Source organism: Grampus griseus (assembly GCF_964374135.1).
Source record: "Grampus griseus genome assembly, chromosome: 12".
NCBI lineage: Eukaryota > Metazoa > Chordata > Mammalia > Artiodactyla > Delphinidae > Grampus > Grampus griseus.
In genome coordinates, this window is record NC_139006.1 from 24,602,984 (window position 1) to 24,630,324 (window position 27,341).

General features: G+C 63.3%; 2 protein-coding genes across 2 annotated transcripts in view; one reads left to right on the forward strand and one right to left on the reverse strand.

Annotated features, from left to right (window-relative positions):
- RSPH14 (radial spoke head 14 homolog) overlaps nucleotides 1–27,341 on the reverse strand; it is a gene marked incomplete at both ends in the record, with an annotated part of 60,895 nt that overhangs the window by 14,681 nt on the left and 18,873 nt on the right. The gene's annotated exons all lie outside the window — the stretch shown is intronic.
- Nucleotides 1–27,341, forward strand: part of GNAZ (G protein subunit alpha z) — a 41,009-nt gene that overhangs the window by 5,839 nt on the left and 7,829 nt on the right. The window contains exon 2 of the mRNA XM_082667971.1: nucleotides 12,733–13,883. Within this exon, the coding sequence (XP_082524097.1) occupies nucleotides 13,161–13,883 (723 nt within the window). The 5' untranslated portion in view covers nucleotides 12,733–13,160. The remainder of the gene's footprint in view (nucleotides 1–12,732; nucleotides 13,884–27,341) is intronic.

Consider the following 27,341-nt stretch of genomic DNA (forward strand, 5'->3'; position numbering starts at 1 on the left):
GCCCTTGTGCTCCAGGATGAGCTCAGCAGGGAGCTTGGTGAAGGGCAAAGAACACTGAATGGGAAGCTGGGAGACCTGGGCCTAGTCCCAGCTCCGCCTACAGTGTAGACACGGTGAATCCTCTTCACTCTGGGCCTCTGTATCCTCACCTTCAGATTAGGCTGGGTCGAGGGTGCAGGTAGTCTTCATTTCTTACTCCAGCCCTGAGGGGCTGCCCAAAGCAGTGTTGAGAATGATTCTGAGGCTGTGTGGTGGCTCAGAGGAAAGTGGTCGTGGTTGATCAGTGGTGTCTGCGGTGGTACAGGACGCGGGATTTAGCCGTTCTTGCCAGGGGCTGCTCGAGCCCACCCGCCGCGCCCTCCCTCCTGCCCAGCAGCTGCAGCTCATCCTCCTGCCTGTGGCAGCCTCTCCGTACCCTGTCGAGTGAATGAGCAGGTGACTGAGCCTCGTGCTCAGCTCTGCTTGGCGTAGAGCCCCAAGAAACCTGCCTGGAGCCGGGAGACCAGGTAACCCCTGGTCGTGCTGACCGGTGTGGTTCCAGCTCCAGGTGTTGTAGGAGTGGGGACAGTGCAGGAGGAGGGGGTGGGTGACGGGCAGGGCCGTGGTGTGAGTCCCAGGCTCCCAAGGATGGGTCATCAGGCTTCACCAGGGATGAAGATGAGAAAAGGCTCCAGGCTGCCAGGAGGGGCCCCTGAAGACCCTGTCAAGGATTTGCCACCTGCAGCTCTCACCCTGGCTCCAGCAGGCCCCCGTGACCCCAGCTAGTGTTGCGCACGCCCCCCACCCCGGCCCCGCCCCATCCCTGCCCCGCCACTGTGCCAGCGAGGCTGTGGGCGGGGCAGGGCAGGGTGGTGTGGAAGGGGCCAGACCAGGGAAGGAGCAGGCCCCACCTGAGGACCTTTCTCAGGTCGTCTACCTCTGTGCTGACCGAGGGCCTGGCCCTCGCGCCTCCTCCCTGCCCCTGCATGGTACATCCTCTGTGACCCCAGCTGTCCCACTGTGTGTGGCCTCTGGCCTGCCCACCTGTCCCCTCTTGCTTCCTGTGGCCCCACAGAGAGACCACCACCGCCAGCCAGCCTACTATCTGGCCCTCTTCAGTGCTTCTGGGTGCAGTGGCTCTGTCCCTGAGTTGGGCTTTCCTCCAGCGTGGTCGCCCCCCTCACCCGCTCTGTTACCTCTGTTATGCTGTGCAAACATATTTCTCGATAAAATGCTGGGAAGAAAAATAATTAGAGTGTTGCCTCCATTATCCAATTTCTGATTAATCAAACTCTCTTTGTCCTCGGCCAAAATCTGTTCATTTCCCTTAAACAGTGGGCCAGTGCCAGGCATCGATTTCCTGTGTGTTAACACCACGCACGCATGCACATCCCTGGCCCTGCCCCTGCCCCTACCCTGCGGCGGGGAAGAGGGAGGCACAGACGGGGCCGCCCTGAACCCCCAGCACCACCCTCTGCCTCCAGGAAGCTCCATGACCTCGATGCACCCACTATCCCAGCTCCAGCTCCCTGGCTGGGCTCAGCCCCACGCGACCTCGGTCTCCAGGTGCATTAGTCTTGTTGCTGGTGGTTCTGGGCTCTCCTGGAGCAGGAGATGGAGGGATGGAGGGCCGGTGCCGAGTGGTGGAGGGTGTGGCTGCTGGGGACCGGGCAGAAGGGTGAGCTGCATCCCCAGCTCTGGAGGGACCAGGACTTTGGGACGCGTACCCCTCACTGGCTCAGGACGGCTGGGGCTGGGCCAGGAGGCCAGGGATGGGGGGCAGGGCCTGTGAGGGGGCCTCAGGGTACGGATGGGGGCGTGGTTTCAGTGGCAGCCGCAGAAACGCAGCGCTCATAGGCTCACCAGATGGGGGGACACCCTGGGTGGGGGGCTCAGAAGCAGGGCAGAGTCAGGGTCGGTCCGGGCCACGCACCACCGTGTCCGTGTCTATCGGGGGAAGGCCAAAAGGCCTTGCTAGAAGACTTCCCAGAAGTCCCCGCGGGCCCCTCCCTGCCCTGAGTTGGCCCCTCCCTCACTCAGTACAAAGGGCTGGGATGGATTTATCAGCACCTGCTTCCTGCCGGTTACTTCTGGGCCGTGGGACGCATTAGTGACAAACAGACCAGAGCCCCTGCCCCGTAAAGCCCCTGCCCCATGGAGCCAGCGTCTGTAAGCATGATGGGGTGGGAAACGTGATAAACGAGTCACACAGCAGGTTAGAAAGCAACAATGCTGTGTGTGTTTGGGGCGTCATAAATAGGATGGGCGGGGGGGTCTCTGAGGAGGGGACCCTCGAGCCGCTGGAGTGGATGCAGTGGCTCTCTGGACAGAGGATGTTCCCAGTGGAGGGAAGAGCCAGTGCAGAGGCCCTGAGCTGTCGGGACAGCACAGCAGGAAGACTGGGGGTCAGGAGTGGGGAGTGGAGGGAGCATGAGGGCAGGTCACGGGGTCAGGGCTGGTCGCAGAGCCTCGGGGCCACAGAAGGACTTGGACTCCAGCTCCGAACTGAGATAGATGTCTGGCCTGCTGCAGGAAGGTTTTGAGCATAGGAGAGACTGCCTTGTGTTTTTACAGGGATCCCCCGTCCGCCCCGTCGGGAGGAGCAGAGTGGGGGGTGGGATGGGTCGCTGGGGCAGTCCAGAGGAGGGGCTGAGGGTCGGGCTCCGGGCACAGGCCCCCTGAGGTCAGGCCCAGCCCTGAGCTGAGGCCTTGGCCCTGTTAGGAAGGGGTGGGGGAACAGAGGGAGGTGTGCTGGGCACACGCTGGCCAGTGCCCCCAGCTCCCCTTCCCACTGCCTGCTTACAAGAACTGCCCTTCCCTCCGAGTGGGGCAGCACTGATTTCCTTCACGCTCCAGAACTCCCTGTCAGTCAGGCCAAGGCGAGGCGAAGCAGTGGCAGAATCCACACCTTTGCCCGGTTCCCGACGGGGCCCGTCCTGCGACCCGACCCCCTCAGCTCTCGTCCTCGACCAGTCACGTGCCTGAGAATCCCTGTCTCAGCCTCTGCTTCTCGAGAACCGCATCCAGACAGGGTCAAGGCCACTGTGGGCTTGGACACTCCCGGGGGTGGCCTGTCTCAGAGGGGAGGACCGGGGCCAGCCGCCGGCCTCGAGAGGACCCACGGGGCTGGACGGTGTGCATGCTCTGGGCCCTTCCTCAGACCTGGGACTGGGCTAGGCATCTGACTTTTTTGAGCCACGCTGGCCTGGAGACTGAGATCCCGCAGCCTGCAGGTCTGCATGTGATTAGGAGGCTGGGGTAGGAGGCAGTGAGAAGGGCTTGGAAGGAAAAGGGGCTGGACGGAGGCAGTGCTCACCTTCCAGGTGAGAAAAAACAGGAAAGGAGCTGTGAGGGAAGGAGGTCTATAGAGCCCTCGCCAGAGAGGGTCCCACCTGGGGGTGACCAGGGCGGGGGCTGGGATCATGGGGGGCCACGCACAGAGGCAGGGCACAGGAAAATCAGTCCCCACCCAGCCCAGGGGCCTGAGTGACGGTCAGCAGTTCCCTTGCTGCGGAAACCTAGAGCCAGGCTCTTGGTGAGTGCACCTCCTTCCCCTTGAGAGTGGAACCTTCCGGTGTTGTTTATTTATTTACCCCCGGCCTGGAGAAATCTCTGGCCTGGTTTCCTCCTGAGTCAGTGTTCCTCAGGCGATGCTATCACAGCTCGTCTGGTCGGCCATGGCGGCTGTGGGCCGGAAGGCTGCACACATGGCTGGGGTGTCCAGAGCCACGGGCCAGTGCGGGGCCAAGGGAAGGGCCTCTCCCGTCCCCTGTAGTGGTCCTGAGGCCAAGGGGCTGCCTGGCCAGGGCAGAGCCAGTTGTTGGAGCCTGTCTGCTGCTGGCGGCGCTGCCCGCCAGCCCCTGTCCTCCTCCCATCTGCTCAGACTCTGGCTCCAAAATAAGCAGGGAGCAAGGAGGAGGCGAAGGAAGGGGGCTGCTTTCAAGGGGAGACCCGCTGTGGGCCTGGCAGGCAGGCTGGGGTGTGTGGATAAGCTCACCCGGGGCCTGGTCCAGTGGGCTGGGGGGTGGCTGTCAGGGGTCCCCAAGTCAGCAGTGTCTGTTCTGTGTATCTTCCCCGAGCACCTGCTCAGAGGGAGGTGGAGCTGGGGCCCTGGGGAGGGGGCACGGGGGTCGGGTGTGGCCGGGCAGGAGGAGCCAGCGCCTGAGGAAGGGCCGTCCTGGGTGAGGTCCGGTTCCACTGCCCAGCAGGGGCGCCAGACACTGGGCTCAAGGTCACTCTGGGCGGGTGATAAGTCCAGCCGGTGCTGCAGTGGCTGGGGTCGCTCAGGAGGGAGGCTCTCGCTGGCCTCCGGGGGGACGTTCTCAGCTGGGTGGCGGGGTGGGCAGGGCGCTGTGGGTGTGGGGGTAGGAGACGCAACCAGGGAGGCCGGCTTTGCCCAGAGGGCAGCATCCGGGAGGGCGGCCTGTCCCTGTCCCCTTCCAATGTTACTGGCATCAAGGTAAGCAGGGGTCATCTCCTCGGAGGGAAAGATGTGGCTTTTTAGTCCAAAAGTACCTGTTGTTGTATCAGAAACCATCAGAGCGTTTGGATTCTGCCGTGTGTGATGTCTGCCAGGCCCACGAGCTATAGGGTATGAGGGAGGCGTGGCCTGCGCTTGCTTTGCAGACCTTTCCAGGGAAGCCTCTTGCCAGTATCCTCCCTGATGCCTGGATCCAGGCTGGTGATGCAACCCGTGCCTGCCTCCTGCCACCAGTGGCAGCTCCCTGGGAGAACAGGGGTCTCCGGGGGGACAGTTTCTGCCCTCTGGCCCCTGGGGGGGTGGGGGGTCCCTGCCAGGGCAGCCATCTCTGAGCCGCTCCCTAGGGAACTGTGAGAGGGACGCTCCTGGGATGGACCTGCCCTGAGCTGGGCCCAGGCCAGGCAGGCTCCCCCACTGCCCAGCCGAGCCCTTGGTCAGTGTCACCCCAGCTGTCCCCACCCTAGCCCCCTCCCCTCCCCTGCATGACTGGTGGCTTCTTGTTGTCTGTCTCCTCCAGCGTCACCTCCTCGGACCTACCCCCATCCCGCTAGTTGGCCGCCCGCCACACACACCTTCTCCCCTTCTCCACGGCGCTGCTCTTCACCAGTCCCCCCACCAGAACACAAGCCCCTCGGTGCCCAGACTCACCCCATGTCCCCGAGCGCAGAGCAGAGCCTGACACACAGGCTCGGTCCCCCGAGGGTACCGTGATGATCAGACAGGGCCCAGGGTCGACTGATGGCCTACTGGGAGGGCCGGGGGGGCCCTGATGGGATGGAACTAGCGGATCAGGGGTGGAGCACTTTTCTGAGACGAGAGACAGTGTCTGTCCTGAGTGAGGCCGTGGGGTGCAGCGCTGATGCCACCGCCCAGGGGTCCCAGTGGGGAGGGGGTCAGGCCCAGGTATACTTTTCTGCATCCCAGGGGCCGGGTGGCCACCAAAACCATGGAGGTGGCCTGAGGCCACAGCTGTGAGCAGCAGCCCCACCACCCTCCCCCAGAAGGCAGCCTTTATTCTTTCTGTCCTTTTCCTTCAAGGGGAAAATACCAGTTTGGACCCTCCCCCCACCCACCTTGATCCCGTGTTCAGGAGGAGCGGGGCCACAGCCTCCCTGGCAACACCCTGGCTGGCAGCTGCGACCCCACTTCTGTTCTGGGTTCCTACTGTCTGAGCTATGACTTGGGCTTTCCGTTCAAAGCAGGAACACGAGGCCAGTTTTAAAGCACAGATGCCTAAGTGAAAATGCAAGTCAGTTTAAAGAAAACCACGGGGTAAATAACAGAGCAGGTGACCAGTGGTGCTGTGGGTGCCGGCGGGTCCTGGGTGTTGGAGGACCCACGGGCCCGAGCCCTGCAGGCCCCCAAAGGCAGCCCTGAGGAAGTCGCCCCCCTCCCCAAACCTCAGTTTCCACAACTGGGGTGCCGTGCCCAGCTCTGGACACCCCACAAAGCTGAGGCAGGGAGCTGTACTCTCGGGACAGAGGTGCAGGACGCCCCCCCCCCGGGGGCGCCCCAGTGGCCAAGGGTGCAGGCAGGCCCTCTCCCTGGCCCCCTGGTGCCCAGCTCTCCCGAGGAGGCCCCTCCCTGAGGCCCAGCCCTCAGCTGCCCTGAGTCCGAGGGCACATGCAAACGGCCCCATGGGGTCTGCGGGCCCGGGCTGGCCGGGCAGGGGCTGTTGCGCCTAGAGGTAAAAGGCCTGTCGTGGGGCCGCAGCTTGAGTTCAGGCTGGTGGAGGCGGGGAGCAGAGGGGCGGGGAGTGGTCAGAAGCACGCAAGCAAAGGACACGGGCCTGTTGGGCGCCACGGGCGGGTCTAGGCCAGGCTCGAGAAGACCCAACGAGAGGCGCACAGGGACCCGTCACTCGGGCTCAAATGTCCACCCAAAGCGGAACTCTGGGCTCCAGCTCACCGGCTGCGCACCGGCAGTGGGAAACGGGTCCTTCTTAAGCGGGGAGCACATGGGTCAGCGGTAACGGCCACAGGGAGGGAGCTGACGCGGGGATGGCAGTTCTGGAGGGCGGGGAGAGGGACCCACTCTTCAGAAGATGGAAACGACTTGGGTGGTTCAGGCCCAGGAGGCCAGTGACAGAGGCGTGTGGACAGGACATGGGCGTTGGGACTCAGGCAGGCCCCCCCCAGGCCTCGACAGAAGGCTGCAGGGGCCCAGGAGCAGCTGCAGGTGGAGGGGGACAGCGGTGCTGAGTCACAGCCCCACCTAGCTCCGCGGGGGCAAGGGGCAGGCTCTGGGGGTGAAAAGGCCCAGGACCTCAGACAGCCCTGGTCCCCGCTCTGGCGCTGGGGACTCGCTGGCCGGGGTGTCAGGTGGGTGGTCTCACTCGGCCTTGCTGGCCCTGTGACCTGGACTGCCCTCTGCCCTGGGATCCTCCCCCCGTGCCCCGCACGGCTGGCCCACCTGAGTGACCTCTGCTTGGGCCTCAAACGCCCCCTCTCAAGCACACCCTGATCTAGTGGCCCAGGGCTCAGCGTGGAGCAGGCTTTCCTTGGGGCGGAGAGGGGGTCTGGAGAGGGAGGGGCTGGGCCCGTCTCTCTCAGAGGGAGCGAGGACCTGTGAGGAGGGTGCCCCACCCGCCGGGTCCAGGCCTTCTCAGGCCAGTAAGCCGATAAGCAATCTGTCCTTGGAGACCCTCTGGCTTAGCCTGGCTTGGGTGCAACACCTTAGGTGACCTTGACCCTGGGCTCCCTTCCTGCGTTGGGGGTGGGGGCAGGAGGAGCTGCTGGGAGCCAGGTCAGGGGCTGGCGTTCCACAGCCTTGCTCCGCCCCAGCTCCTGACACAGCTGCGAAGAGGGTGACAGGGGACCTGGGTGTCACGTGGTTGGAGCTCTGGGCCAGGCCATGGGGGGGCGTCCAGGGTACAGGGCGCCAGATATGCAAAGGCCCCAGAGAGGTGGCAGCAGCGTGTCCCCACCCATGGCTCCAGGCCGTCACTAGATTCCGTGACATGAGACTTGAGAGGGCTGTGTCTGGGGAAGGGCAGTGTGACAGGAGGGCAAGTGGGCCTGCCAGGCGGTGAGCCGGGGTCCGGGGTTGGGGGTCGGGGGTAGGGCAGGGAGGTTTTGAAGGGAAGTATGTGCCTGAGACCACAGGAAGGAGAGCAGGTTTCAGCCACAGGGCTGCTGAGTGGGCTCTGGGTTTGGGGTCCTGCCCTTGCAGCCTTGGGGTCCACAGATAGGCAGGTCAGTGAGTCCGGGAAGCCTATGAGGGGCTGTGATGGAGCTTGTCAAGACCCTCAAAGGACCCAGTTTCTCCCCACAGCTGCTGGGGGGCCCCCGTGGGTCCACATGTGTAGACCGAGCCTGCCAGGGGTGCACCTGCCGCTTCTCCCCAGCGTCCCCTCTCGAAGAACAGCCCCCCTCCCGCCCTGGGGCCAGACCCTGGGGCGCCCTGAACCCAACCACAGCCCCGTCCCCTGGACTGCTGCGTGCAGAGCCTTCCCGGTCCAGGGTTGCTGTTCACGCCTGACTCAGGGAAGAGGCCGGCCCCTCACTCTCGGCACCAGCCTCCAGCATCCCTGCTGTCCCTCTGATGCCAGGCACGTCCCCATCTCAGGGCCTTTGCACCCGCAGTCCCACTTTCCTCACCACCTCCTTCCCAGACGCCGGCCCCACAACCTGTGCAGCCTGCATCGCCCCCTCCCCCACCCCACCCCACTCTCTGGAACTGGGCCCCTCCCTCACCACTGCTCACTTGCTACATTTGGTCTGATGCCCACCCTTCTCCGTCAAGGGTCTTCAGCAGTGGCCCCCCTCCATCACCGCCGGCTGGCCCAGTAAGTAACTGAGTGACAGAGCCCTGACTCCTCCACGTGCATGCCTGTTCCCCACATGCCATGTGCAGCGGCACAGATGTGCATGTGCACCTCTCTACACACACGTACATGGATCTGCACGCAGGCACTACGTACACCAGTGTGTGCACACGTGTGCCGTCCTGCACACGGACACAGGCACGGATCTACAGGCATGCGACCACAACACGGATGTGCACCCGCGCTGGGGGCTCCTCTGGCCGGCCCGCCCCCTCCTCTCTCCCTGTGCCTCTCTCGTCTGTCTCGGTCCAGCCACCCTGCCTTCCTTCGGTTCCCCGGTCACGCCATGGCACCCCTGCCCCCCCACCACGAGTGCCCCTCCCTCCCCCACTCCTCAGTGATTTCCAGCCAGACCCAACAGCACTGTGGTGGGGCATCCTGGGTGTCGGGACCTGGGGACTCATGAACAGTTACTGGCCAGGGAATGATGTGGTTGTCCTGCCCTTGGCCCTGTGCCTCAGGGCTGACTGGGGACGTCCTCAGGGGTCCAGGAAAGCCCAGTCAGACCCAAAGAGATCGAACTGGCAGGAGCCTCCGAGGGGGTGGGGCTGTCCCAAGGTCCCCCTGCTCACAGACCCCCCTCCCTGTGTCCGCGCACAGCCCCAGGCTCCACCACCCCATAGGTGGCAGTTGGCTCCCAGACTTGGCCCGACACGCACAGTTGCCCCCAGCCACGATTCCCATATACTCCTCCGTTGCCCTGTGGCTGCACTGGTCAAGGACCACATGGCCAGCCCAACTTTTCTCATGGGTGTGTTAAAATACAAATAACAAAATTTACCATTTTAACCATTTTTAAATGGTACAGTTTAGTGGCGTTAAGTACATTCACGTCGTTGTGCAACCGTGACCACCATCATCTTCAGAACCTTTTCATCTTCCCAAACTGAGACTCTGACCCTATTAAGCAACAGCTCCCCAGCCCCTGGCACCATCTACTTTCTGTCCCTACGAACCTGACTGCTCTAAGGACCTTACGTAATTAGAATCCTGCGGTATTTGTCCTTTTGTGCCGGGCCTGTTTCACTGAGCATAATGTCCCCAAGGCTCATCCATGTTGTGGCAGGTGTCAGAATTTCCTTCCTTTTTAAGGCTGAATAACATTCCCGTATATATTTTTATCACATTTTGTTTGTCCATTTGTCTGTCAGTGGACACGAGTTGCTTCTGCTTCTTAGCTGTTGTGGATAATACTGTTATGAACATGGGTGTACAAAAATTTCTTTGAGACCCTGCTTTCAATTCTTTTGGGTAGGTACCCAGAGGTGGAATTACTGGATCATGTGGTTCTGTTTTTATTTTTGTGAGAAACCTCCATACTGTTTTCCATAGTAGCTGCAGCATTTTACCTTCCCACCAACAGTGCGCAAGGGTTCCAGTTTCTTCATGTCTCGTCAGTATTCACTGTTTTCTGGGATTTTTTCAATAGTAGCCATCCTTATAGGTGTGAGGTGGTATCTTAGTGTGGTTTTGGTTTGCATTTCTCTAGTAATTAGTGATGAACATCTTTTCACGTTCTTATTGGCCATTCATGTATCTTCATTGTGCATGTCCATTCAAGTCCTTCGCCCAGTTTTGAATCATGTTGGGTTTTTTGTTGAATTTTAGGAGTTGTCTCTATATTCTAGATATTAATCCCTTATCAGGTATACAATTTGCAGATGTCTTCTTCCATTCCATGGATTGCCTCTTTACCTGCTGATACTGTCTTTTGGTGCACAAAAGTTTAAAATTTTCATGAAATCCAGTTTGTTTTTTCTTTTGTTGCCTGTACCTTTGGTGTCTTATCCGAGAAATCAGTGCCAAGCCCAGTGTCAGGCAGCTTTTGCCCTACGCTTTTTCCTAAGAGTCTTACAATATTAGGTCTTTGATCCATGTTAAGTTAATTTTTGTATGTGGTGTTTGGTAAGGGCCTCAGTCTGGTGGGAGAGACCAGAGAAGGGACGGGCGTGGTAGGGAGAGGTGGGGTGCCCGCTGGTGGCCACGAGGGCCTGAGCTGGCCCGTGAGGAGCAGGCAGGGGTCCCATGCCAGAGCCAGGTGGAGGGTGGGCTCCCCAGGCTGCATGGGGTTGGGTGCGGGGGGTCGTGTGCGGCGCTTGCGAGGACGCGGCCGACGGTTCAGTCTGTTCAGGTGCAGCCCTGCACGGAGGCAGGGGACAGGCCCGCTGGACCCCATGCCGTGTCACCTGCCCGGGTTAAACTATGTTCCGAGAGACGGGTCACCACAGGGAGACCCAGCGCCTGGGGGCCTGCTTGTCTCTGGGGGCCCCAGACAACGGGAGGGACCTGCTCTCCTGGGTGACCTTTGTCCCTGTCGCTGATCAGCTGAGGGAGAATTGGCCACTTGGGGCCTGCCTGTACCTGAGACTTTAAGACACAAAACTGAGAAAAACGGAAATGTCAACATGCAGTTCCCCCAGTGTAGCCAGCATCGCCTTCAGGAGGCTGGGCACTGGGGGCCCTGGGCAGACGCTGGGCTGGAGCCAGATGTCCGGGGCTGCCGGCCGAGGGCAGGGCTGGGTCATCAGCAGGGACCAGGGAGCAACCACTGGGTCCCTGTCGCACATACTTATGGTCCAGGGCAAGTCCCTGGCGGGACTCTTGTCTGTAAACCTTTCTTATGACACAGTTCATGAGGGAAGTATAGGAAACATGGTAAAATGCACAAATCCCTTGTAATTTCACAACATAGAGCTCATTGCTGCTTGGAAAATAACTTCGCAGACCTCTGCTCACACAGTACGTGCACGCATGTGTGTGTTGGGGGGCACGTGCCTGTGGGTGTGTGTGCTGCCTGTGTCCTATATGCATCGTCCTACGACACTCGCTCGAGAGCACCCACCCCGTTCCCGGAGGGGGGTCATCTCGGGGCTTCTGTTCTAAGCGTGATCGCCATCCTTGCTGGGGCTGTGCTGAATGACCAGCCGTTTAGTCGCTGCTCTCAGCAGAGACGTCTCCTGGTACACATCCCCCACCGTGGGCTGTGGGGCTGCGGCGAAGCAGGAGACACTCAGCGCCCCAAGGCTGAACCCCTCCCCCCTTGCCGACCGGGCACCTGCTGTGTGCCGGGCCCAAGTGCTGCCGCGGAGGGCGGGGCAGGACAGGGTGGAGGCCCAGGTGGCAGAATGGGGGGCGCTCACAGGTGATGGGGGTGGGGGGAGCACTGGCTGGGTACCAGGCTCTGTGCCGGCCACTTTACCTCTTGGGGACCAGCTCTGGGTGCGCTGTGATCAGTGAGGGACAGGCTCTGAGACGGGGGTCATGGGCCCGGCCACACAGCTGGGCTGACACTCGCCACCCTGAGAGCAGTGGGGTGCATCAGGGTCCCCCCGAGCGGCAGGGGGAGCCCAGGGAGAGAACGGGCTCGGGGTCAGCTCCAGGGCAGGATGGCGGGGACTGGCAGGCATGGAGGCGGCTGGGAGAGTGACGGGCAGGTAGGAGGACATGGACAAGACTCGGGGTCCTTCCCACCCAGGGCCTGCTGTGGGGAGAACGGGGGCATTAGAGGGTGGATGCTGACCATGGCAAGATGGGGGTGCTGCAGGGGGCAGGCAGCCAGGCAGGGACAGAGGCTGTGTGGATGGGGTGAGAGGGGTGCCGTCCTGGGCTCCCAGGAAGGGGCAGAGGCTGAGCTCTGGGGATGCCCTGGTGGGAAGGACCCAGCCCAGCTGCTGCAGGTGGTCGGGGGAGCCCTGGGAGGAGCATGCAGACCAGACTTCCGGGTCAACAGGGGGCTGGCAGAGAGCTGGTGCTGAGGCCCTGCACCAGGTGTGAGCACAGCTGCTCCTTATTGACCAGCGGGGGCAGGGGACCTGAAAGGCTTGGCCTGGGACCAGGTAGCCTCTGGGCCGCCCCTGCCTTGCCCTGGACTTGCTGTTTCCCGATGGCCTTGCATTACTCTCTGGCCTGTCCTGCCGCCCACACCTGGCCACCGCCCTGCCCATTTGAGAGCCCCTGCCCTGGAGAGAGCAGGAGTGGCCCCACTCCCGGGAGGTGGTAAGAGTCGGTAGCACCCAGTTACCCTGGTCTGGGACCCCATGGTAAACATGTGGGTGCAGCGCCAGCAGCTGCAGGAGAGGGTCCGGAACCACCACATGGAGTCCTAACCACCACCAGACGGAGGTCTGAGGCTCGGCGTGGGTGAGGTCGCCGGGTCCGGGTGGGCAGGGCAGAGTGGCGGGTCGCTGTGCTCTCTCCCCTCTGAAGACCCTCAGGCCTGGTCCTGGCCTAGCTGTGGGCACTCTTTCCTTGAGCGCCAGCTTCAGGCCAGCTGGCCGGCGGGAGGGGTGCAGGGTGGCGGTCAGGCATGTTTTGCTGGGGTTTGAGCTCCACTGGGGGGGGGGGGGACTCTGATTCATCATTCCCCAGGCCGCTTCCCGCCATCCAGGGCTTCCCTGCCCACCCAGCCTGCGGTGGGAGGAGGCTCATGCTGTTCCCTTGTTGGCAGGTGAAGGCGGATGCCCAAGGCAGGGGGACCACAGGGAGAGCCCGTGACATCCTTACTGGCAGCCAGCCCTCCAGCCACACTCGGCAGCATCACCCCAGCAACCAGCGACCAGACGGCTTCCCACCGTCAGGAGGACAGGGAATGACTGCGGCGCATCTGGCCCCGCGGTGGCCCTGGGAGGTGGAGTGTCCCTGAGGGAGGGCTCAGCCGCCTCCCACAGCGCAAGAGCCATGCCAGCTAGAGAGGAGGCGCCAGGGCAAGGGCTGCAGTGGGGCATGGCCTCGCCCCCCCACCCACACTGAGCGCTCCAGGGCACCGGCTCCCATCCACTGGGCGCACCTGCCTCGAGTCTCAGCTCCCCCGCTCGGTGGCCACCGGGAGAGGCGCCCCATCCCGTGCTCCACGTCTGGGCCCGCCGCTGCCGGACCATGGGATGTCGGCAAAGCTCAGAGGAGAAAGAGGCAGCACGGCGGTCCCGGCGAATTGACCGCCACCTGCGTTCGGAGAGCCAGCGGCAGCGCCGCGAGATCAAGCTGCTCCTTCTGGGCACCAGCAACTCGGGCAAGAGCACCATCGTGAAGCAGATGAAGATCATCCACAGCGGCGGCTTCAACCTGGAGGCCTGCAAGGAGTACAAGCCGCTCATCATCTACAACGCCATCGACTCGCTGACCCGCATCATCCGTGCCCTGGCCGCGCTCAAGATCGACTTCCACAACCCCGACCGCGCCTACGACGCCGTGCAGCTGTTCGCGCTGACGGGCCCCGCCGAGAGCAAGGGCGAGATCACACCTGAGCTGCTGGGTGTCATGCGGCGGCTGTGGGCCGACCCCGGGGCGCAGGCCTGCTTCGGCCGCTCCAGCGAGTACCACCTGGAGGACAACGCGGCCTACTACCTGAACGACCTGGAGCGCATCGCCGCGCCCGACTACGTGCCCACCGTGGAGGACATCCTGCGCTCCCGGGACATGACCACGGGCATCGTGGAGAACAAGTTCACCTTCAAGGAGCTCACCTTCAAGATGGTGGACGTGGGCGGGCAGAGGTCAGAGCGCAAAAAGTGGATCCACTGCTTTGAGGGCGTCACCGCCATCATCTTCTGCGTGGAGCTTAGTGGCTACGACCTGAAGCTCTACGAGGACAACCAGACGGTGAGTGAGTGACTGGGCTCTTCTTCTGCTCGTTGCTGCCACGTGGGAGCCGGCGGGATCCTGGCTGTGTCCAGGGCGGGAGGGGAGTGGCTGCTGTCCAAGGGGGGCCAGGGCGGCTCCAGCGAGGACCTCAGGGTAGCGCCTGCTGTCAGGACGTCTGCCTGGAGGGCAGCTCTCGGTGGCCGCCCCAGCTGGGGGGTCCCCAGCTCCACTCTAACCCCACCCTGGGTTCCACCGGGCAGGGATACCCTCTGTGCTATGCCACCCTCACTGGCTGCAGACAGCACTGCCCTCGTGGTGCTCACAGGCCCAGGTGGCCTCACCTAGGTGCTGCGAGCAGACTGCACACCCCATGCCTGATGCTCTCGGGGTGCAGAGGGCCAGCTCTCTGCTGAGCAGGGCCTGCTCCTCGGCTCCCAGAGCGTGTTGGCCACCTGGGGGTGGGGGAGGGGAAGCTGGCACCACGAGGGGCTTCGCCGCAGGTGAGGTTGAGTGCGGCCAGGTGCACAGGGAGTGACCCTGGAGGCAAGAGAGAGTCTGGCTGCCCTACAGGACATGGCACAGGCCGGGCATCCGGTTGTTGGTCCGTGTGGCAGTTCAGTAAATGCAGCGGCTCCCACCAGCTGGGCACCGTGCTCCGTCCCAGGAACGTCGGCGCCGCAACCCTGTCTGGGTCCTGAGAGTCCGTCAGCCACAGGGTTAAGAACCTTTTCTGAGGTTTAATCCCCAGGGGTCAGGTAGGGGTGGTAATTCCTTCAGGCCCTCTTCCCAGGCTGAGAACCACCTTGTGGGCTGGGAGCTCAGAGTCACGTGGCAGGGAGACCCCAGAGGTGGGTGCAGTGCAAGAGGTGCTGAGGGACAACCTGGACCCGGTGCTGAGCCAGTGGAGGCTTGCGGGGAGCTGCCGGCAGGTGGGAGCCAGGCCCCTGGCAAGAAGAGGGTGGGCAGTGCACTGCAGGCCCAACCGAGGCAGGAGGCCCAGGCACGGGTGCTGCAGTCTCCCAGGGCACCCAGGAGTGGTGGTGGTGGAGGCCGCTCAGACGGATAGGGGTGGGTGTGGCTGGGGCCGCCCCACAGCAGAGGGTCTGTGCCAGGCAGGCACCGAGCAAAGACCTGGCATCTGCCCTTAAGAGGTCTTTGATCCTGAGGGTGGGGGGGCATGGGGGCAAACAGGGAGCCTGCAAAGGAGCTGTAAGTGTGTTGGGCGGGGTGCCAGGGGCTCGGGGAGGTGGCAAGCTGGCAGGGACCTAGGGGAAGGGGTAATGATGTTCTTGAGGGGGATCCTTCATGCTGGGAAATGAGGGGACCAGGCGACGGGGCGATGCAAGGAAGGGACACCCGGTCTTTTTAGGCAGGTGATGACTTTATTCGTTGGGTTCAGCAGGGAGTCCTAATTTTGGGCTGCAGCCCCAGGAACTCTGCGGGCTGCAGGTGGTGGCCACTGTGCTGGGCACCTGACTGGCTTTCCGAGTAGAGAAGGGTATGCGACACTCTTCAGGTTTGCACGGAGGCCCAGTCTGGTGGAGAAGGGGGAGCAGCTGTAGGAGGCCACGGAGACAGGAGGCAGAGCCGTGTCCCAGTAGCATGGGCCTGGACAGTCTGCAGCTCCCTGTGGGCCAGCCCGTCTTGCTCCCAACACTGTCCCCCAGAGTCTTGTCCCTCTTCCTCCCGCCCCCACTTGAGGGCCACGTGTGGTCTGGGCAGCGGAGGAGCGAGGTCAGGCTGCTCGATGAGGCATCACCGTGGGCAGAGGGCTTGGGGCCGACCAGGCCCTGAGGCGAAGCGGGGTGCCTGGGCAGGTCTGCAGCCACCTGGGCTCCAGCCGTCTCGCTCTCCGGGTGCCTGCCTGTTTTCGGCTGTGTCCTGAGGCTGGTGGTGGCCTGTGCTCGGAGGCCCCTGGGGGCCACATCTGTCATCTCCAGGACGGGCGTGGTGAATTCCCTCGGTGCTGGGTGGGCTCCCAGACTGTCTGCTGGCACATCCTGCCTGCCGTGTCTGCGCCCACAGGTGTGCCGGGTCATGGGGGCAAGGAGCCTGGTCCCCGCATGGGTCCCGTGTTTCATGGAGGCATGTGGCTGCCCTTCCTGCTCAGAGCCTGTGACGGGTTGGCGGCCCAAGTGGCCCAAGTGTCCTCAAAGATGGGCCCCAGGCCAGGGCTTCTGCCTGAGGCCCTCCCAGCTCCGCCCACTGTCGCCGCGGCCCACAGCCCTTCTCCTCTCTGCTCTGGCCTCGCAGGCTCGGCTCACTCCCACGTGCTCCGAGCTCTCCAGCCTTTAGCACGTGGCCACCCTGTCCCCTGCCCCTCGTCCCTTGCCCGCTTGCCCTGTCCTCCAGGTCTTATGTCAGGCGTCACCCCTGCCCAGTGCCCGCACACCCCTCCATCACCGTTGCTCATTACAGTGGCCCCGTTGTGTGCGAGCAGGTAGCCGCCTGGCTGGGTCACGTCGATGACTGGGTGGACGGGCGGCCCCTGCGGAGGTTTCTCTGTGAGGCCCGTACGTCCTCCTCCTGAAAGCAGCTAGGCTCTGGGGCCATCACAGTATTTCCTGAGGGGAGAGGCCAGCGGCCAGGCCCACGCCCCCTGCCTGCCCACCACCTGGACTCGGCAGGCCTGGGGAGGTGGTTGTTCACCAGAAAAGGAGATTCTTGATGAGAAACTCAAGCAAGGCTGGAAATTCACTGGATTCCAAGTGGTTCTGACCTTTCATGCTCTACCAGCAGTGTCTCGATGAAGAACAAACTCTGCTGAGCAGAGACAATACCAGCCATGAGTCCTACCGCCGCCGGCGCACGAGGTGGTCTGACTGCCACCTGGGGAAAGCCCAGCCCGCCTCTCCGTGCTTGGGGGAGGCAAGCACTGCGGAGGGGCTGGGACTGGGCTGCCACCCTGTCTTCTCCTTTCCAAGGGCCCTGGCAGAGGCCAGGTGGCCAGGAGAAACCAGAGGCTCCCGGGGCCTGGTGCCAGGCTCCGGACACGGCTCCTCGGAGCTCCTCCCCGCTCAGCGCCTGTGGCTTCCTCCCACCCCACCCCTGCCACTCCCTGCACCTGGTAGAGGAGTCCCTGCCCCACCCCCACTTGCCCGCTGGTCAAGCGTGTTCCCAAGGGTGACGCGTCAGCGCGTTCCCAAGGGTGACGTCAAGGCCCCTGGGCGCAGAGGGCATGGAGGGCTGCGGCACGTGCAGGGCAGCCCCTGGGCAGGGGGCAGATTCCAGGCGTCTGTGGACCATGGCAACCAGCAGATCCCAGGAGCTGTGCTCAGCCTTGGTGACGATTCCGGGCCCTCGTCCCAGGAGGATTTAATGGGTCCTTGGCCTGCCTAGGGCCCATCCCCCCTTGCAGTCCTGCAGACACCAGGGGGCCTTCACTGTCCCCATGCGGGGCTGTCCAGGCAGCACAGGAGGCCAGAGCACAGCCCAGTCACGCGTCACCTGGTGGGTCCTGTGGGGCGGCAGCCATGCCCAGGGTCCCCATCACAGGTGGGAGGACAGGTCACAGTCCGAGCTCACGCAGCCATGGGCCCTCCTCGAGCCACACCTGCTGCCTGGGGCCAAGGCAGGCTGCCCTGCCCCACCCGCCCTTTGGGGAGCCACTTCCTTCTCCGCCTGGCTCGTGGCCTCTTCCCAGGGTAAAGAAAGATGAGGAACTCAGCCATGGCCCGCCTGGGCGCCCACCCCACAAGGCAGCCCCTGAAGCCCCCCCCCTTCAGTACCTGGCAGGTGGGACCCCAGCACCCTGCTGTCAACCTGCCACCCAGCCTCAGCCCAGCGCACCTGCTGATGGACCCATGGCCTCTGCATGGTGGGGGGGTCCTTCAGAAGGGGAGGACGAGGCAGCTGTGAGGTGTCAGTGTTCTCACGGGAGCACCCTCAGCGGCCCGCTCACTGCCCTTTCCTGGTGAAGCTGTCAGCAGGCCTGCCGTGCGCCTGTTGTATACCTGCCGTGCGCCTGTTGTATACCTGCCGTGCCCCTGCTGGGTGCAGCCGCAGGCCTTAACGTGTGTGTGCAGTGTGCCCGAGGAGGGGCGCTGCTCCAGGCTGTCCTACAGGTAGTGTGCTTTGTCATTCAGCCCAAAAAGGGAGCACGTTTCAGTGGTAACGATGAACGGCACTGTGTCACGAAATGGTGCTGCCTGGGTCTGCGGCAAAACTGACCGTCACCTGCTGGTGACAGAGGGGGTGGCATTTGTGCAAAGGACGTGGTTACAGGTGGGAGATGCAAGAGGTGGATGATACCCGGCTTAGATTAGGAAGGGACCTGACGTACCCTTTAGTGCCCTTAACCAGCCAGCTTTGCAGATGAGGACACTGAGGCCCAGATATCACTCATCATGGGTCCCAGGGTGGGGGCAGGGAGCAGGATTCGGGGAACTTGAGTGGCCATCAGGGCTGGCACTGGCCCAGCAGCCCCCACCCCTTCAGTGGCGGGACCACAGGGAGCTCCAGCAGAGCAGGTCCCCACTCTGCCTCCTGCTCCCGACCCGGTGGAGGACATAGTTCCAGGAACCGTGCCGTGGGGACTCGGGACAGAGCCAGAGAAGCGTGCCATTGACCCGCCAGAGGCCACCAGCCTCCCCCACCAGGCACTGGTCTCCCCAGCAGCTCCTTCTGGTCTCGTGATGTGCCAGGGCCACATGCACCTTTGACCTCTGCAAACCACGCTGCCCCTGGGACAGCAGAGGCCTCCTGGACCAGAGCCAGGAGGCAAAGGCAGCTAGAGGGCCAGGCCCCCGGCAGGGCCACCACGGCCTCTCACACCGGGTGCAGCGAGCACAGGGCTCAGCTGGCCCCGAGCGCTCCCCGCGCTGGCGTCCCCCTCCAGGCTCAGCCCAGCCCTTTTTCTCTATGGCCTGTTACCCCTCCCAAGTGTTGGAGACATGTGGCGGCTCGAGGGGGCCAGGTGTGCACTCACAGCCGGATCGTTGGTGGCCCAGAGCCGCTGCCGGCGCTTGTGAACAGTACCCACCTCTGTGCGGGCTCCTCCGGCCCTGGCACTAGCCGGGTTCCTCGCTCCACTGCCTGGCCCTTGTCTCAGCCCTAAGGGGGCTGAGGCCATGTGGTCCTCCCCTCTGTGGGCCCTGAGCCTCGTGTGGGCGAGGGGGAGGGTGGGTGGAGAGGCAGCAGCCGCAGCTGGCCCTCCCCTGCTCCCAGGGCAGCCGAGCACAAGGCCCCTCTCTATGGCAACTTCCTCCGTTCTCCCTGCCCTGTCACACTGGGCATTCCCAAGGGCTCCTGCTTCCTGCTCCCTTTGTGCTCAGCTCGTGCCCAGAATAGGTCCTCCATCAGAGGTCAGCTAGACGGAAGGACAGAAGGACAGCCAGGCCACCTGCCACTCAGTGTGGCCTCCCTCCAGCCCCGCTCCTCACCCTGAGATCCTTGTGTGCCCGCCCCTCCATGGTGGCCACCTCCTGCCACGTCACTAGAGCGCCCCCCCCACCCCAGGCACAGGCTGTCACTGGACACAGAGGAGCAGGTGGGACGTGCCCCCCCACCCCGTCCACGCTCCACCTCTCCCACACGACAGCTTTTGCCACATGCCCTGGTGGAATCTGCATGGGGGTGTCCATGTGTCCCTCAGATCTGAGGCTGCGATCCTTCCCCCATAGGCAGGTTGGGGTCAGCCTCTTGCCAGGTCACGGACCAGCCCTGGGAGGGAGGAGGGGGGCGCCATTGGCGCTCTGTGGGCAGCGCTGGCCCCCACCTGCACAGCACACCCATCCACTGGAGGGCAGTGGCTGGCCAGCACCAGCTCACAAGTGCCAATTTTTCCGTTTTTAAGAAGTTTGTGAGCTGTTTGACATGATGTTGGTAGCTTAAAATCAGCCAGGTGAGAGTAATGACACCATGGAAGTTGGCAGCCTCTACAGCCGGCCCCCACCCCAGCCAGATGTTATTCACCAGCCTCCTGCAGCCGGTGACCCCCGGGCCCGGGCTGGAAGGGCCTGCCCGTCAGGCTCATTCATCGGTGAATGACAGTGTTCACTGACTGCATCCTTTTAAAGAGCTGTCAGCCTCCTCTGTGACCCCCCAGCGCCTCCCTGCTCTGGCCCTGTGACCACACCTGTCTTTTCTGTTCACGTTCGTCCTGCTTGCGAATGGTCATCTGCCAGATGGCTTCATGCTCTCCCCGGGCAGATTCACGAGAATCAAGCCTCTGCACAGGGGAGCAGCCTGGAGCCGGCTGGTTCTGCCATGTCTCTGTCAGCATGTTGGACTCACGTGCGAATCTGCTCCAGCCGGGCCTCCCGGGTCCCCGCCTGAGGACAGGCCCCATGGGGCTTGTTCAGGAAGCAGTGAGGGACAGAGGCGACTGTGGCCCTTCCTCCCCTGAGGTCATATGGGGACCGCATTGAGCAACCCCTGGAGGCTAGAGTGGCTCCCCCAGTACCCACATCCGCTGGCCCCATGCTGGCTGTGGCTGGCCCCGAGGCACCCCAGTGCAGCAGCTCTCTGGGTCCAGAGAACCCCAGGGGGCCTCCTGCCCTAGAGACCGCCTTGCAGGGGAGAAGGGAGCAGGGCCTGGACAGATTGGGATGAAGGTGGGGATGGTAATCTGGGCTCGACCTTGCGCGTCCAGCCTGCGTCGTGGGGCCTGTGGGGGCGGCCCACAGAGGCAGGACCGAGGGGTTTGGGGGGCCATGGAGAGCTGGGCCAGCTGGGCGAGGTCCCGGGTGCCAAGCCCCACTCCCAGCACCGCCTGGGGTAGACGTTGCTGCCAGGGCTCATCGGGGCCTCTGCAGCTCCCATGTCTGCGCACATCCTCTCTGCCAGGTGATCTGCTCTTCTCAATGTCCCTGCACCCCGCGGAACATCTGTATCCCGCACTTACCAGGAGCTTCAGGGCAGAGGGACCTCCCCAGCCCGCATCCCACTCAGCGCCCAGGCCGGCGGGTTAGTTAATTTCCTGAGCGCATTAGCCCCACTCCTTACGCACACGTCAGAACCCAGAGAGGTTTTTAAGACGCAGATTATTATTGTTTTAAGGGATTTCTATAATCTGAGAACTGAAAAACAACTTCTCCACTTCGCAAGAACAGGCTCCAGGGAGCTGGCTGAGACCACGGGGGACCCTCGGTAACCAGCACAGACAACTGGCCTGAACAACACCGAGAAAGGCTTCTGTGCTAACGGAACTCGGGGACCGCCCCCGCCCCCCCGCAGGCCCCTCTGGCTCTGACAGTCTAGTGTTTTGGTAGATCTGAATACAGTCCGCTAGGGAAGGGAGCATGGTCATCTGAGGGGGGCCCCCCGGATAGAGCAGAAGGTGGCCCTGTTCCCTGCACGTGGCTCCCCACTGGACACATGTCCTCAGATCCAGAGACCCGACTCAGGCTGGCCCGGGAACCTGGGCCACAGCTCACCCTGACCCTGTCTTCATCACCCCTAGTTGGTGTCTTCTGAGCTCATGTGTTTGCTCTAATTTCATGAATAAAACCACAGTCACCCAGAGGCCCTGGGCCTCATGTCCTGAGGTTTCTGCTGAGGCCAGCCCCAGGCCACAGACCCACACACCTTTTCGGGCCTTCGGTGACCCTGGGAAGGCTGACGGCGTCCTGGCTGAGGAGGCCCAGAGCCTCCAAGCCACATGGCACAGCTCCGTGTTCCCCAGAAGCCATAGCCTCTGGGCCTGTGTCTCAGGCTCCAGGAAACCAGCTCTGTAGCCAACTACCAGCCGCTGGGGAAAGAACAGTCTGGAACAGCTGACTGGGGCAACCTGTAGTTCTTGGGCGGCTTCCCACCCCGGCCCTTTGTTTACTGCCTGCCGGCTCCAGGGACGCCCCCTCGGCTCCTCTTTCAGCCTCATCTGCCCAAAGACAGGACCTCAGGAGGCGAGAGGGGGCCAGCCACATGCAGCCCCAGTCCTGTGTGTCCTCAGCTGGACAAGCTGGTCCAGTTGTGGCTCCCTTGTCTGCAAAGCCAGACGACAGATCCATGGCTCAAGGACAGGATGCAGTTCTGACATCTGCCAGGCGCCTGTGCTTGGTGCCTGCAGGGCCTGGGACTCTGGGGCTGGCGCTCCGATGGAGGGGGATGCCCAGCAGTGGAGCTTAGACCCTGGTCAGCCCCGTGGCCTCCCCTGTGGCCTGGGCCACCCTGCCTGGTTTGGTGGCTGGGAAGGCTATGGGAATCACACAGGCCTGCGGGGAACACAGTGCCCTCCTGCCATTTCCTGTTCTTCTCACAAGAGACAACCACCCAGCCCCCCACTCCCCATTCCTGCTCAGGCTTCCCAGAGCCAGACTGCAAGTGCCTCTCAGTACCGAGGGGTTTTGGGGGGCCATGGAGAGCTGGGCCACCTGGGCCAGGTCCCGGTGCCAAGTCCCACCCCCAGCACAGCCTGGGGCATCAGGATGTGGCGTCACCAAGGCCAGAGACCACACTGAACCAGGACAGAGGAGGCGCTGGGCAGAACTGTCACCACGCTCTCCTCTGATGCCCAGACCTAGCAGGCTGGCCTTTTGTAGCACAGCTGACCAGGGGACCTGGCATTGGGCACCACCAGCCCTGACACAGCACATGTTCCTCCCGGGGCATCCCAGCCCCTGCTGCAGTGGTGTGGGGCCCAGGGAGGGCAGGAGGTCTCTTCTGGACAGCAAGGAGCCCATGGGGGTGGGAAACCTACTGTCCCCAATGGTTGTGGAGGACATGGATGGAGACACTGCATGTGACTCCAGCCTGGATTCAGTGAGACCACAGCCATGAGCTGCTGACCAGCCGGCCTCTGGCACGCCCTTCCCCCGAACCTTGTTCCTGCTCCTGCCCAGTGCTCTGTCCCCAGGCACAGCTGCTGTGACCCCGTGGCCTGGTGTCTCCTGCCGTACTGCCAGTCTGGGGGGATGGGCTGGCCCAGCCCTGGGAGTGATACGGGTGGTCACAGCTGGGGGGGGGGGGTGAGGTTTCGAGGACCCACTCAAGAGGCAGTGACGCGAAGACAAGGACTTAGGAACCAGAAGCAGGGCCCCACCCAGCTTCTTCATCCCCCCGCTTCACCTGCAAAGGGGGCTGAGAGGCTTGGACAGTGCTGGCCAGGGCGAGCACCGGGAGAACGCTGTCAGCCACCGAGTACCTAGCAGGGTGTGGGGTATGTCAGCCACACTGACAGCATCTGGGGCAGGATAAAGCGCCAGGTGCTCCACAGGTAGGAGCAGTGTTCCCAGGCTCGAGGGCCCTGCCGTGGTCCCAGGTCCTGCGGAATTCCCTAAACCGCGTCCCGAATGTATGGCTGCACAGCACGTGTAGGCATCCTTCCTGAGAGAGGCTCTGTCACTTTGATCAGTTTCTCAATGGAGCTGAGACCCCGGAAGACTGCCCTTGCCCAGCCCCGACCCCCTGCTGATGGAGAAGCCAGGGTTATAACGGGCAGCAGTGGCCCAAATATTACTTCCTAAGGATGAGCATTTCTGAAATCCATCTTGATTGGCCACAAGCAGAGGTTCCCCACTGAGATGTCTACCCACCCCCCCCCGCCCTGTCCCCAGCTTCTCGTGTCCCTGCAGGAACTGGCCACCTGCTGCCCATGGCTCTCCAGCCTTTCCTGCAGGAGGGGTGGCCCAGGGCTGTGCCCAGGGGTGCAGAAGCTCCATCTTGCTGAACAGTGTTAGGCAAGGGTGTTGGGGCCCAGGGGGTCCTCAGTCTGGTCCCAGGAGGGCTGTTTGCACTGCCGTTGCCTCCCGTGGTGGCAGTGATGGTCTGCAAGCCAGGCCAGGCCTGCGCGCACTTGCATCATGCTGTTTGCTAATTTCCCGTCAGTGACTGACAGCAGGGGGGCTTGGATCAAGCCAGCAAGATTTAACACAAAAACAAATAGAAAACAGTTCTCATTTCAGCTGAAGCTGAAAAGGACTGGAAGGACTGGGGCTTTAGAAGACACATCCTCCCTGGGAGCAGGAGCGGTTGGAGGTGGGGGGAGGTGGGCGGATGAGGTGGGGGGAGGTGGGACCCAGAGCCCGGACCTCATCCTAGGCTGCCAGCCTTCCTCCCTGGGCCTGGGCATGACATGGGGAGCTGGGAGCAGGACACAGGAGCTCCAGCCCTTGCAGAGCAAGTGCTCCAAGTGTGGCCTTGGGAAGCTGGGAGTCAATTCTAACTTAGTCCCCCCCCCCATCCAAAGTTACGAGATGCCCACTGCCCTCGTCCCACCTGCCCGGGGCTCTACGGGACGCCTGTGGGATCAGGAATGGTCCTTTCTGGCTCTGAGATCCTGTCGGTCATTGATTCTGAGTCTCAGTGAGAGCAGAGAGCAGAAGAATGATGTGTGTTTGGGGTGCAGGGGCTGGCTGGCCACACAGACTCCCAGGGGACAGCTCGGTCAGGTGGGCAAAGTCCCCAGCCAGGGCATGAGCGTGTTTTGGTGCTGGGGTGGGGCAGTGACCTGCCTGTGTGGCCCCGGGGTCATCATGTGTCCACCTCTGGTCCATCTGGGCTGTCTGGCTCCTGAGAACTCGCAGCACGCCGGGGACAGCATGGCTGTGTCAGTGGAAGGGGGGCGCTCGGTGGAGCACACTCGTCCTGACACACCCCGGTCCCAGCCCCGTGCCGGGCACTGTGGGGAAACGGTGGGGCCCAGGGCGCGGTCCTTCCTCTCCGGGGGCAGATGTCCGGGTGGGAGGACGAGGGCAGGGAAAAGAGGCTGGGCCTCAGGTGCTGTCACGGACCCTGCACACAAACCTCTAAGCCCCAGGCGGGCTGCCACACTTGCTACTACTCTGGGTCACCCTAGCCCCCTCTGAGCCGTATACTTTGGGAGACTGGGGACCCACAAACAGGCTGCCTGGAGAAGGTGGGTGCTGAGCTTGGGGTGGGGACAGGTGGCGTCAGGCGAGGTGGCCCGAGGCTGAGCTTCCGCTGTTCCTGGCAGGTTCAGGATGGGTTTCAGGCCATTAGGGCCCGAGCACAGCTTCCCCGCAGCCTGTTATCTTGTTTAAACAGCCCTACTGTTTGAAGTGGCGGGCCTGGCCGGCGCTGTTACTACGAGCGCCACAGCTGTCACTCGATGGGGGGCAGCGGACAAACGGTGCCTCTGACCTCTGGACCCGTCGGAACACACGCCCACCCCAGTGAAGCCCCATCTGTCACTGGCCCAAGGCCTGCAGGGCTGAGCCTCCTCCTGCCCCCACCTGGGCTGCAGCAAGCTGGCCCCTGGGAGGCGAGAGGCGGTTGTCCTTTGCTGAGCCCCCTTCTCGTGCCTGGGGAGGGGGGCCAAGGGCTGTGAGCACCAGGACTGTGGGGCGCGAGATGCACCGCCCCAAGCACTAATTCCTCTGTGCTGCTCGCTAATTTCCACACTCTGGCCGCGACTTCCGCGGCCCCTCGGGCTGCTCGTCTGCAGGTGGCGCGGAGGCCAGGGGTCAGGGCAGCAGGAGCTGGGGCACCGACGGGGACACACAGTGGAGTCGGTTCTGGGGTCGCCGCACAAACCCCGGAGTTTGGGGGAGGAAGATGAACCCCGAGCCTTCATCCCCGGCGGGTCAGGGGGTTCCTGATGGTTTTAAAGCCAGAAGGGCACCTGCCTGTAAACCCTTTTTACCCTCGTTTTGCTCCACGATGGCGCTGAGGCGAGAAGGGACACAGGCCACTGCCGGCGAAGGGCCAGGACGGCACGGAGCCTGCTGCGGGGAGCGGGGGAGGCCCGGCGCTGCCAAGTGTCAGGGTCCTGGTTGGGAGGAGGGGAGGCTGGGGGCGCAGGCAGGCCCCTCCCCAGTGGCCAGGTCCGACCACCTGGACAGGCAGGACACGCGACGCCCGGCGTCCTCTCACTGTAACCCCTGCACACGGCCGCCTTACCGACCACCTACATCCCGCACCATCCAGCCCTGCCTGCCGTGGCCCCGCGGCCAGCAGACCACTCACCCTGCCGGGCGCTGGAGAGAGCAGCCCCCGCAGACCGGGTGGTGGTGCTCAAAGCCACAGCAAATCAACAGAAGGGTTCCAGCTGGCGACTGGCTACTTCAGGGAGGCTCAGGGATGCCCTTGAGAGCCCACCCCTCCGCCGGGACCCAGGGGAGGACAGCCTGGTGAAGGCCCCACGCGGGGATGAGTTGGGGCCAGGCAGAAGGTGCTGGGTCACCCCGCTGGGATGGGAGCTGCTGGAGGGCTATGCACAGGGCAGCGAAGTGACCCCAGGTTGCAGAGACACGGAGCAGAGGCAGGGAGAGGTGGGAAGGAGATTCCAGGTGTGGCTGGAGGTGCCGTCAACTGGACAGTTGCAGGTAGAGCCGATGGCCCGACTCCGGGACCCTGGCCTCTGTCGGGGGGTTGTGTCCACTCGTGGGTACTGCCTCCCCTGGCAGAGGCAGCCAGACAGTGCCCTCCCTCCATGCCACCTGCCCCAGCTTGCTGGCTTGGCACTGGGTGGTCAGTGCACACGTGTCCGCCCCTAGGGCCTCAGTTCTCTTAAGCCAGGATTGCCCCTTGCTTCTCTCTGTTTCCGAGGGTGACTGCTTGACGTCCAGGGAAAGGTGCCGGGCGAGGCCGGGCTTGGATCTTGGACGCCGGTGTCGGTGGTAGGGATGCTGGGCCTCCAGCTTCCTGTCACTGCCTGTCGACCACGTTTCTACCGTGACTCACTTCCCGACAGCCCAGAATAACTGCCGTCTCCTGGTCGGCAGGACCTGAGACTCTTGGGTGAGGTCAAGTCCAAGGCCAGCCGAGGCAGCCATGGGGGCTTGGGGTGGGGCTGCCTCAGGGCTCCTCGCTCAGGCCCCCACTCCTTTCAGCCTGACCCACTCACATCACCCAGGGAGCCCTAAAGCTGAAGTGAGCCAGGGAGAAAGGGGGTTAGACAGAAGATGGGGGGTGGGGCTGGTTGAGTGGGCGTCTGGTGCCAAGGGTCAGAGTAGGGGATCAGGGCCTGCACTGGGAGGCCTCTGAGGTCCCAGGGACACGAGAGGGTGGGGTAGGAACATGCTGAGGGACTGGAAGGGGGACGGGGTGCCGAGAAGCGCCGTGGCTGTGCCTGGTGGAGGGGAAGGCGGCGGCAGGAGGGGCACGGGGAGTGAGCTGCCTGTGCGGCAGGGCCGTGCCAGTCGATCTTGGCCTGGGTGTCCCGAGGGCCCACAGGGTGCAGGGGCAGTGTGGCTCCGTGGGCTCGAGGGCCCAGACTTGAGGAATGGGTGCACTGACCCTGGGCAGCCGAGGGGGAACGCTGCCCACCCCAGAGAGAGCAGGGGGTGGGCGGCAGCACCCCCAGCTCGCCCTGTTGCCCCCGCACAGGCTGCGGCACCACCCACTCTGTGCCGCCCGTGCAGATGAGCCCCGGGGACAGTCAGGGGCTCATCGATCCATTAGCCTCATTAATCAATTCTCCATTCTGGCGCGGTCAGCACTTAGGCTTGTGGGAGGAAGAAGTGAGGAGCGCTAACCAGGTTGGTCTGGACTTGACCCCGGTCATCCAGCTCTGTCCCCAGGCACCTCCCCGTTGCCTGAGGCCAGGAGCCGCATGGGGATGGCAAGGACCAAGGG